General features: G+C 38.4%; 1 protein-coding gene across 3 annotated transcripts in view; it reads right to left on the minus strand.

The window, feature by feature from the left end:
* The window catches only part of trim3b (tripartite motif containing 3b), a 141,450-nt gene that overhangs the window by 47,264 nt on the left and 81,157 nt on the right, over nt 1-13,029 (minus strand). For all 3 annotated transcript variants that reach the window (XM_036967653.1, XM_036967651.1, XM_036967652.1), the window contains one exon: nt 2,082-2,233. In XM_036967653.1, the coding sequence (XP_036823548.1) occupies nt 2,082-2,233 (152 nt within the window). The remainder of the gene's footprint in view (nt 1-2,081; nt 2,234-13,029) is intronic.

Genomic DNA, 13,029 nt, shown 5'->3' on the forward strand with positions numbered 1-13,029 from the left:
CAAGAAAACAATTGGTAACACACTATGCCGTGAAGAACTGAAATCCTGCAGCGCCCGCAAGGTCCCCCTGCTCAAGAAAGCACATATACATGCCCGTCTGAAGTTTGCCAATTAACATCTGAATGATTCAGAGGACAACTGGGTGAAAGTGTTGTGGTCAGATGAGACCAAAATGGAGCTCTTTGGCATCAACTCAACTTGCCGTGTTTGGAGGAGGAGGAATGATGCCTATGACCCCAAGATCCCCACCGTCAAACATGGAGGTGGAAACATTATGCTTTGGGGGTGTTTTTCTGTTAAGGGGGCAGGACAACTTCACTGCATCAAAGGGACGATGGACGGGGTCATGTACCGTCAAATCTTGGGTGAGAACCTCCTTTCTTCAGCCAGGGCATTGAAAATGGGTCGTGGATGGGTATTCCAGCATGACAATGACCTAAAACACACGGCCAAGGCAACAAAGGAGTGGCTCAAGAAGAAGCACATTAAGGTCCTGGAGTGGGCTAGCCTGTCTCCAGACCTTAATCCCATAGAACATCTGTGGAGGGAGCTGAAGGTTCGAGTTGCCAAACGTCAGCCTCAAAACCTTAATGACTTGGAGAAGATCTGCAAAGAGGAGTGGGACAAAATCCCTCCTGAGATGTGTGCAAACCTGGTGGCCAACTACAAGAAATGTCTGACCTCTGTGATTGCCAACAAGGGTTTTGCCACCAAGTATTAAGTGCTGTTTTGCAGAAGGGGGTCAAATACTTATTTCCCTCATTAAAATGCAAATCAATTTATAACATTTTTGACATGTGTTTTTCTGGATTTTTTTGTTGTTATTCTGTCTCTCACTGTTCAAATAAACCTACCATTAAAATTATAGACTGATAATTTCTTTGTCAGTGGGCAAATGTACAAAATCAGCAGGGGATCAAATAGTTTTTTCCCTTACTGTACATTTAAACTCAGTTTTTCACAATTTCTGACATTTAATCCACGTAAAATCCCCTGTTTTAGGTCATTTAGGATCGCCACTTTATTTTAAGAATGTGAAATGTCAGAATAATAGTGGAGAGTGATTTATTTCAGCTTTTATTTCTTCCATCACATTCCCAGTGGGTCAGAAGTTTACATACACTCAATGAGTATTTGGTAGCATTGCCTTTAAATTGTTTAACTTCAGTCAAACATTTCGGGTAGCCTTCCACAAGCTGTAGGTAGAGAACACGGTGACAAAAATGCAGACGGACCCTCATAGTCCCAAGCTCTTGAACAATACAAAACTCATGGATGCAGCTATTTATGTCAAATTGTTGTGTACTCCACGTTTAGCCCTGGTTGTCCTAAAACTAAATTGGTAGAACACTTCAACGTGAGTCTAAATATGAGGGCAGATCCAGAAGATCAACAACAGTATTGAATGTCAGCTTTGCTGTGGGAAATCTGGTTGCAATGGAGTTAAGGTCAACGATATCATGAATTTGATCCAGTAGGACATCCAGGCTGTATCACATCCGGCCGTGATTGGGAGTCCCATAAAGGCGGCGCCCAATTGGCCCAGCGTGGTCCGGGTTTAGCCCGGGGTAGGCAGTCATTGTAAATAAGAATTTTGTTCTTAACTGACATAGTTAAATAAAAGTTTAAATAAAAAAATAACATTAAAAACAATTCAAACATAAACCTGGTTGTCTCTGCCAGGAGGCTGACACTTGGCCGCAAGTGGGTCTTCCAGCAAGACGATAACCCCAAGAACACACACAAATCCACAAAGAAATTAGTTAATTGGCCACAAAATCAAGATTTTGCAATGGCCGTCTGTCCCCCGGACTTGAACCCATTTGAAAACCTGTGGTTTGAATGGAAGAGGGCAGTCCATAAGCACAGACTGGATGATATCAAGGATCTGGAAAGATTCTGTATGGAGGAATGTTCTTAGATCCCTCCCAATGTGGTCTCCAATCTCATTATTTATTTATTTATTTAAAGTCTCAAGTGTCGTAATCCTGGATTTCCCTTATAAATCAGGGTTAGGGTCAGGTTGAGGGTCAGGGTTATAGTTAGGATCAAGTTGAGGGTCAGGGTTAGAGTGAGTGTACCTATTGCGTATGGCGTCTAGCTGTGTCTTCAGTTGGGTTTTGTGCTGCTCCAGGACATCCCTCAGAGGGACGGTCACATGCTCTCTGTGCTCTCCCTTTGTACATTCCAGACACATGGCGGTCTCACACGACTCGCAGTAGAACTCCATCACCTGCAGGGGGAGACAAACACCACACTGCACCATTTGTGTCCCAAGCACTTTAAGAGGTCCTGAACAGTCATTCTGATTCCCATGTAAAATAGCCTTTTCGACTACCAAAACCATCACCCATAACATTTTTGTTTCCGCTAGAAAAATGCTCAGAATTTTAGCAAATTTATTTTTTCTCTCATGTCAAACTACCGGGAAGTCTGAAAAGACAATGAGTGGTGCGGAGAACTCACCTTGACTAGCAGTTCTTTGAAAATGCTTACGTCAAGCAACATGGACTCAGTGGGCAGTGTTGCGTCTCAAACAAATTGTGCTGTTACGCAAAGAAACTCAAACAACGTTGGACATTGCATGCGACTTCCAATCCTGTCATGGTTTCACAAATTATTTGTGAATTGTCAGCAACGTTTTTTTTTCAAGCTAGCTAGCTAGCTAGTTCATCTTGGACAATTTTAGTTGAAAATGGACAGGGAGAAGTCTGGGTACACTTCATACATTAAATATACTGACTAACAGACCATTTTTGTTCATATAGCGTGACTGTCAATCATGAGAGGAAGTTTGCATGAATCTTCTGTTCGGCATGTCTCTTGATGTAATGACATCACAACTGCGTCTGAGTTTTGGGCAACCCTTCCCCTGTGTGTGTTCCATACTAGCTAAAGATCTTTCTAGCAAGTAACTAGCTAAACCCAGACACAGGTGAAAGAGGAAACCTATGAGAATCTTTCCCTAAAGACGCCCCGCATATTAGGTTTGATTTGCTCCTAGCAGGCAGAGCAAATGTCTGTGCCTCGCATACCCACTTAAAAAACCCTTTGCTTGGAAAATGAGAAAAAAAGGAAATATTACACTTTGTCCCTCTTGAGACGCCGTAGCAACAACATAGCCAGTGTACACTTCCTCAAAATAGTCCAAATTCATCTAAGATAAATCAAGAAATCTGTAATTAATTTTAATTTTTGCGTGTTTTACTTTGGGTTTTATTCACTGGCTTCAAACAGCTGAAAATACAATAGTTTTCCTTGTGGAAAATACATTTTACAGCAGTTTAGATGGTATAATGATTCTCCACACTACACTTGCTTGTTTGTAACAATCTAAAATTAGACGAACTATAAGAATTTTAGTAAACAGGAAATGGCAGAGTGATTTCTGCATAGTGCACCTTTTAAATTAGGTTATTAAATTAGGAGTTTAAGACGTTACCATTGGTGGGTTAAAATGAGAGGCATTTTGTGATGTCACAAAATATACGCGTCTCCTTAATTCAAGTGTTTGGGTAAGGGGACGAGTAACTTTATGATCAAACTGTATCAGTGTAGGAGCAACAGCCATTTTCCATAGTTTGGTCATAGTTTCATCCAAATATCATCAAATGTTCCAGTATAATATTTTACAGGTCCCACTTCCAAATCATGGAAGACATTATTTTGACTGAGTGGAACCTTTAAGACATTATACTGGGGCCAGACATACTCATCACGATTATACATCATAATACATTATACCTGCATCATAATGTATTATACCTGCATTATACCTGCATCATAATGCATTATACCTGCATCATAATGCATTATACCTGCATTATACCTGAATCATAATGCATTATAACTGCATCATAATGTATTATACCTGCATCATAATGTATTATACCTGCATCATAATGCATTATACCTGCATCATAATGTATTATACCTGCATCATAATGCATTATACCTGCATTATACCTGCATCATAATGCATTATACCTGCATCATAATGTATTATACCTGCATCATAATGTATTATACCTGCATCATAATGCATTATACCTGCATTATACCTGCATCATAATGCATTATACCTGCATCATAATGTATTATACCTGCATCATAATGCATTATACCTGCATTATACCTGAATCATAATGCATTATACCTGCATCATAATGTATTATACCTGCATCATAATGTATTATACCTGTATTATACCTGCATCATAATGTATTATACCTGTATTATACCTGCATCATAATATATTATACCTGTATTATACCTGCATCATAATGTATTATACCTGTATTATACCTGCATCATAATATATTATACCTGTATTATACCTGCATCATAATGTATTATACCTGCATCATAATGTATTATACCTGCATTATACCTGCATCATAATGCATTATACCTGCATCATAATGTATTATACCTGCATTATACCTGTATCATAATGCATTATACCTGCATCATAATGTATTATACCTGCATCATAATGCATTATACCTGCATCATAATGCATTATACCTGCATCATAATGTATTATACCTGCATCATAATGCATTATACCTGCATCATAATGTATTATACCTGCATTATACCTGCATCATAATGCATTATACCTGCATCATAATGTATTATACCTGCATTATACCTGCATCATAATATATTATACCTGTATTATACCTGCATCATAATGTATTATACCTGCATCATAATATATTATACCTGTATTATACCTGCATCATAATGTATTATACCTGCATCATAATGTATTATACCTGCATCATAATGTATTATACCTGCATCATAATGTATTATACCTGCATCATAATGTATTATACCTGCATCATAATGTATTATACCTGCATTATACCTGTATCATAATGTATTATACCTGCATCATAATGTATTATACCTGCATTATACCTGCATCATAATGTATTATACCTGCATCATAATGTATTATACCTGCATCATAATGTATTATACCTGCATCATAATGTATTATACCTGCATTATAATGTATTATACCTGCATCATAATGCATTATACCTGTATCATAATGTATTATACCTGCATCATAATGTATTATACCTGCATTATACCTGCATCATAATGCATTATACCTGCATCATAATGCATTATACCTGCATCATAATGCATTATACCTGCATTATACCTGCATCATAATGTATTATACCTGCATTATACCTGCATCATAATATATTATACCTGCATCATAATGTATTACGCCTGCATCATAATGTATTATACCTGCATTATACCTGCATCATAATGTATTATACCTGCATTATACCTGCATCATAATGTATTATACCTGCATCATAATGTATTATACCTGCATCATAATGTATTATACCTGCATTATACCTGCATCATAATGTATTATACCTGCATCATAATGTATTATACCTGCATTATACCTGCATCATAATGTATTATACCTGCATCATAATGTATTATACCTGCATTATACCTGCATCATTATGTATTATACCTGCATTATACCTGCATCATAATGTATTACGCCTGCATCATAATGTATTATACCTGCATTATACCTGCATCATAATATATTATACCTGCATCATAATGTATTACGCCTGCATCATAATGTATTATACCTGCATTATACCTGCATCATAATATATTATACCTGCATCATAATGTATTATACCTGCATCATAATGCATTATACCTGCATCATAATGTATTGTACCTGCATCATAATGTATTATACCTGCATCATAATGTATTATACCTGCATCATAATGTATTATACCTGCATTATACCTGCATCATAATGTATTATACCTGCATCATAATGTATTATACCTGCATCATAATGCATTATACCTGCATCATAATGTATTATACCTGCATCATAATATATTATACCTGCATCATAATGTATTATACCTGCATTATAATGTATTATACCTGCATCATAATGCATTATACCTGCATCATAATGTATTATACCTGCATCATAATGCATTATACCTGCATCATAATGTATTATACCTGCATCATAATGCATTATACCTGCATTATACCTGCAACATAATGTATTATACCTGTATTATACCTGCATCATAATATATTATACCTGTATTATACCTGCATCATAATATATTATACCTGTATTATACCTGCATCATAATGTATTATACCTGCATCATAATATATTATACCTGTATTATACCTGCATCATAATGTATTATACCTGCATCATAATGTATTATACCTGCATTATACCTGCATCATAATGTATTATACCTGCATCATAATGTATTATACCTGCATTATACCTGCATCATAATGCATTATACCTGCATCATAATGTATTATACCTGCATTATACCTGTATCATAATGTATTATACCTGTATCATAATGTATTATACCTGCATTATACCTGCATCATAATGTATTATACCTGCATTATACCTGTATCATTATGTATTATACCTGCATCATAATGTATTATACCTGCATTATACCTGTATCATTATGTATTATACCTGCATCATAATGTATTATACCTGCATTATACCTGTATCATTATGTATTATACCTGCATTATACCTGCATCATAATGTATTATACCTGCATCATAATGTATTATACCTGCATCATAATGTATTATACCTGCATCATAATGCATTATACCTGCATTATACCTGCATCATAATGCATTATACCTGCATTATACCTGTATCATTATGTATTATACCTGCATCATAATGTATTATACCTGCATCATAATGCATTATACCTGTATCATAATGTATTATACCTGCATCATAATGCATTATACCTGCATTATACCTGCATCATAATGCATTATACCTGCATTATACCTGCATCATAATGCATTATACCTGCATTATACCTGCATCATAATGCATTATACCTGCATTATACCTGTATCATTATGTATTATACCTGCATTATACCTGCATCATAATGCATTATACCTGCATCATAATGTATTATACCTGCATCATAATGTATTATACCTGCATCATAATGTATTATACCTGCATTATACCTGCATCATAATGCATTATACCTGCATCATAATGCATTATACCTGCATCATAATGCATTATACCTGCATCATAATGCATTATACCTGCATCATAATGTATTATACCTGCATTATACCTGTATCATAATGTATTATACCTGCATTATACCTGCATCATAATGCATTATACCTGCATTATACCTGCATCATAATGCATTATATCTGTATCATAATGCATTATACCTGCATCATAATGCATTATACCTGCATCATAATGTATTATACCTGCATCATAATGCATTATACCTGCATCATAATGCATTATACCTGCATCATAATGTATTATACCTGCATTATAGTAGAGGGGTATTAGTGGTAGTAGAGGGGCATTAGTGGTAGTAGAGGGGTATTAGTGGTAGTAGGGGGTAGTAGAGGGGTATTAGTGGTAGTAGAGGGGTATTAGTGGCAGTAGAGGGGTATTAGTGGTAGTAGAGGGGTATTAGTGGCAGTAGAGGGGTATTAGTGGCAGTAGAGGGGTATTAGTGGTAGTAGGGGGTAGTAGAGGGGTATTAGTGGTTGTAGTGGTTCTACTCTTCCTGCGGTCGACACAAAACATGAAACATGAAACATAATACAGAACTACAGCAATTTACAAAAGGCACGCGTAGCCTACATATCAATACATACACACAAACTGTCTAGGTCCAATAGGGGAGAGGCGTTGTGCCACTAGGTGTTGCTTTATCTGTTTTTTTAAACCAGGTTTGATGTTCACTTGAGCATTCTGAGATGGAGGGGAGTTCCATGCACTAATGGCTCTATGTAATAGAGCTACAATGTGTAGTGCAGAAGATCAGCATTATAGCGTAGACTTCCTTTCTTGAATATGTTCTCAATTTTGCGACTTTGAAAAGACCCCTGGTTTCATATCTGTTTGCATGTGTGTGTGTGTCAGAGCTGTGTGTAAGTGGACTAAGCAAACAATTTAAAACACTTTAATGAAGTAGTGCAGTCAGTCTCTCATCAACTCTTAGCCAAGAGAGACTGGCATGCATGGTATTTATATCAGCCCTCTGAAAACAGCAAAGAGCAAGACGTGCCGCTCTGTTCTCGGCCAGCTGCAGCTTAACTAGGTCTTTCCTTGCAGCTCCACACCACACGACTGGACAATAATCAGGATAAAACAAAACTAGAGCAGGACTCGCTTTTTGGAGTGTGGTGTCAAAAAGCGGAGTGTGTATTTTTTACAGAGAGACCTCTCCCCATCTTTACAACCATTGAATCTACAGTTGAATTCGGAAGATTGCATACACCTTAGCCAAATACATTTAAACTCAGTTTTTCACAATTCCTGACATTTATTCCGAGTAACAATCCCCTGTCTTAGGTCAGTTATGATCACCACTTTATTTGAAGAATGTGAAATGTCAGAATAATAGTAGAGAGAATTATTTATTTCATCTTTTATTTCTTTCATCACATTCCCAGTGGGTCAGAAGTTTACATACACTCAATTAATATTTGGTAGCCTTGCCTTTAAATTGTTTGACTTGGATCAAATATTTTCGGTAGCCTTCCACAAGATTCCCACAAAGAAATGGGTGAATTTTTGCCCATTCCTTCTGACAGAGCTGGTGTAACTGAGTCAGGTTTGAAGGCCTCCTTGCTCGCACACGCTTTTTCAGTTCTATGTTTTCCATAGGATGAGGTCAGGGCTTTGTGATGGCCACTCCAATGCCTTGACTTTGTTGTCCTTAAGCCATTTTCCCACAACTTTGGAAGTATTCTTGGGGTCATTGTCCATTTGGAAGACCCATTTGCGACTAAGCTTTAACTTCCTGACTGATGTCTTGAGATGTTGCTTCAATATATCCACATACTTTTCTTCCTCATGAAGCCATCTATTTTGTGAAGTGCACCAGTCCCTCCTGCAGCAAAGCATCACCACAACATGATGCTGCCACCCCTGTGCTTCCCTGTTGGGATGGTGTTCTTCGGCTTGCAAGCATCCCCCTTTTCCCCTCAAACATAACAATGGTCATTATGGCCAAACAGTTCTATTTTTGTTTCATCAGGCAAGAGGACATTTCTCCAAAAAAGTACAGTCTTTGTCCCCATGTGCAGTTGCAAACCATAGTCTGGCTTTTATATGGCGGTGTTGGAGCAGTGTCTTCTTCCTTGCTGAGCGGTAATTCAGGCTATGTCGATATAGGACTCGTTTTACTGTTGGATACAGATACTTTGTACCTGTTTCCTCCAGCAGGTCATTTGCTGTTGTTCTGGGATTGATTTGAACCTTTTGCACCAAAGTACGTTCATCTCTAGGAGACAGAATACGTCTCCTTCCTGAGCGGTATGACGGCTGCATGGTCCCATGGTGTTTATACTTGCATACTATTGTTTGTACAGATTAATGTGGTACCTTCAGGCATTTGGAAATTGCTCCCAAGGATGAACCAGACTTGTGGAGGTCTACAATTTTTTTCTGAGGTCTTGGCTGATTTCTTTTGATTATTCTATGATGTCAAGCAAAGAGGCACTGAGTTTGAGGGTAGGCCTTGAAATACATCCACAGGTACACCTCCAATTGACTCAAATTATGTCAGTTAGCCTATCAGAAGTTTCTAAAGCCATGACATAATTTTCTGGAATTTTCCAAGCTGTTTAAAGGCACAGTCAACTTAGTGTATGTACAGTGAATTATAAGTGAAATAATCTGTCTGTAAACAATTGTAGGAAACATTACTTGTGTCATGCACAAAGTAGATGTCCTAACCGACTTGCCAAAACTATAGTTTGTTAACAAGAAATTTGTGGTGTAGTTGAAAACCAAGTTTTAATGACTCCACCCTAAGTGTATGTAAACTTCCGACTTCAACTGTATATGTTTTGACCATGACAGTTTACAATCTAAGGTAACACCAAGTAATTTAGTCTCCTCAACTTGTTCAACAGCCACACCATTCATTACCAGATTCAGCTGAGGTCTAGAATTTAAGGAATAATTTGTACCGAATACAATGTTCTTAGTTTTAGAGATGTTTAGGGCCAGTTTATTACTGACCACCCACTCCAAAACAGGCAGAAACTCCTTGTTAAACCTGTTAAATCTACCCCCACCTTTTTTGAAAATTCTGTTAAAAATCGCGCAACTTTTCAGCGTCCTGCTACTCATGCCAGGAATATAGTATATGCATATGATTAGTATGTGTGGATAGAAAACACTCTGAAGTTTATAAAACTGGTTAAATCACGGCTGTGACTATAACAGAGCGTGTGTTTCATTGAAAAACGCAAGAAAAACTGCTCTCTGAAAGCAAAAAATAATTTCCATAAGTCACTTCCACCAGTTGTTAAAGGAGAACAGAATTTAATGGAAATTTGCCTGCACTTCATACAAATTCCGCACGATGGCGCCATTGTACTAATTTTCAATCGAATTAATTGTTGGAAAATCCATCTGTCTGACCCCAAGTTTTCCAGTCTTCACCCGGATGCAGTTCAAGGAGAGATCAGATTGCATTGTTTTTGAAGTGAGGACCTATTGAAGAGACATCGCCCTGTAATCGTTTTGATAGATTATAAACGTTTACTAATACCTAAAGTTGGATTACAAAAGGATTTCGAAGTGTTTTGTGAAAGTTTATCGTCGACTTTTTTAATTTTAAAAAATTACGCAGCGTTTAAAAACGATGAATTTTTCTGAATGACACTACTTCTATACAAAGCTATTTTGGGTATATATGGACCGATTTAAACGAAAAAAAGACCCAATAGTGATGTTTATGGGGCATATAGGAGTGCCAAGAAAGAAGCTCGTCTAAGGTAATGAATGTTTTATATTTTATTTCTGCGTTTTGGGTAGCGCCGTCTATCGCAAAATCTGTTGTTTACGTGTCGAGCTGGCATTTTGGGGGGTGCATGCTATCAGATAATAGCTTCTGATGCTTTCGCCGAAAAGCATTTTAAAAATCTGACTTGCTGGCTAGGTTCACAACGAGTGTAGCTTTAATTTAATACCCTGCTTGTGAATTTTGATCAAGGTTTGAGTTTTAACGAGTACATTTAGCATTTAGCGTAGCGCATTTGCATTTCCAGGTGCCTACTTGGGACATGTGCGTCTCAAGTAGATTCAAGAAGTTAAGGGTTTCAGCGACTTTATTAGCTGTGGTTGCTGATGCGTATATGGTTGAGTCATCAGCATGCATGGACACACAGGCTTTGTTCAATGCCAGTGGTGGCAGGTCATTGGTAAAAATAGAAAAGAGTCGAGGGCCTCGAGAGCTACCCTGCGGTACACCACACTTTACATGTTTGACAATGGAGAAGCTTCCATTAAAGAAAACACTCTTAGTTCTATTGGATAGTTAGCTATGAATCCACGATATGGCTGAGGCAAAGCGATAACACATACGTTTCTCAACAACAGGTTATGGTCAATAATAGTAGTAGAGGGGTATTAGTGGTAGTACGGAGCTGTAGAGGGGTATTAGTGGTAGTATGGAGCTGTAGAGGGGTATTAGTGGAAGTAGAGGGGTATTAGGGGTAGTAGGGGGGTATTAGTGGAAGCAGAGGGGTATTAGTGGTAGTAGGGGGGTATTAGTGGTAGTAGAGGGGTATTAGTGGTAGTAGGGAGGTATTAGTGTTAGTAGAGGGGTATTAGTGGTAGTACTGGGCAGTAGAGGGGTATTTGGGGCGGCAGGGTAGCCTAGTGGTTAGAGCGTTGGACTAGTAACCGGAAGGTTGCGAGTTCAAACCCCCGAGCTGACATGGTACAAATCTGTCGTTCTGCCCCTGAACAGGCAGTTAACCCACTGTTCCCAGGCCGTCATTGAAAATAAGAATTTGTTCTTAACTGACTTGCCTGGTTAAATAAAGGTAAAAAAAAAAAAAAAAAAAAAAAATTAGTGGTAGTATGGAGCTGTAGAGGGGTATTAGTGGTAGTAGAGGGGTATTAGTGGTAGTAGGGGGGTATTAGTGGTAGTAGGGGGTAGTAGAGGGGTATTAGTGGTAGTAGAGAGGTATTAGTGGTAGTAGAGGGGTATTAGTGGTAGTAGGGGGTATTAGTGGTAGTAGAGGGGTATTAGTGGTAGTAGGGGGTGGTAGAGGGGTATTTGAGGTAGTAGAGGGGTATTTGAGGTAGTAGGGGTAGTAGAGGGCTATTAGTGGTATTTGAGGTAGTAGAGGGGTATTAGTGGTAGTAGGGGGCAGTAGAGGGGTATTTGAGGTAGTTTGGGTAGTAGAGGGCTATTAGTTGTGGTAGAGGGGTATTGGTGGTAGTAGGGGTTAGTAGAGGGGTATTTGAGATAGTTGGGGTAGTAGAGGGCTATTAGTGGTAGTTGGGGGTAGTAGAGGGGTATTAGTGGTAGTAGAGGGGTATTAGTGGTAGTAGAGGGGTATTGGTGGTAGTAGGGGGCAGTAGAGGTGTATTTGAGGTAGTAGAGGGGTATTAGTGGTAGTAGGGGGCAGTAGAGGGGTATTAGTGGTAGTAGAGGGGTATTGATGGTAGTAGCGGGCAGTAGAGGGGTATTTGAGGTAGTAGAGGGGTATTTGAGGTAGTTGGGGTAGTAGAGGTCTATTAGTGGTAGTTGGGGGTAGTAGAGGGGTATTAGTGGTAGTTGGGGGGTATTAGTGGTAGTAGAGGGGTATTAGTGGTAGTAGGGGGGTATTAGTGGTAGTAGAGGGGTATTAGTGGTAGTAGGGAGGAATTAGTGTTAGTAGAGGGGTATTAGTGGTAGTACTGGGCAGTAGAGGGGTATTAGTGGTAGTATGGAGCTGTAGAGGGGTATTAGTGGTAGTAGAGGGGTATTAGTGGTAGTAGGGGGGTATTAGTGGTAGTAGGGGGTAGTAGAGGGGTATTAGTGGTAGTAGAGAGGTATTAGTGGTAGTAGAGGGGTATTAGTGGTAGTAGGGGGTATTAGTGGTAGTAGAGGGGTATTAGTGGTAGTAGGGGGTGGTAGAGGGGTATTTGAG

Source organism: Oncorhynchus mykiss, chromosome Y (genome assembly GCF_013265735.2).
Source record: "Oncorhynchus mykiss isolate Arlee chromosome Y, USDA_OmykA_1.1, whole genome shotgun sequence".
Lineage (NCBI taxonomy): Eukaryota > Metazoa > Chordata > Actinopteri > Salmoniformes > Salmonidae > Oncorhynchus > Oncorhynchus mykiss.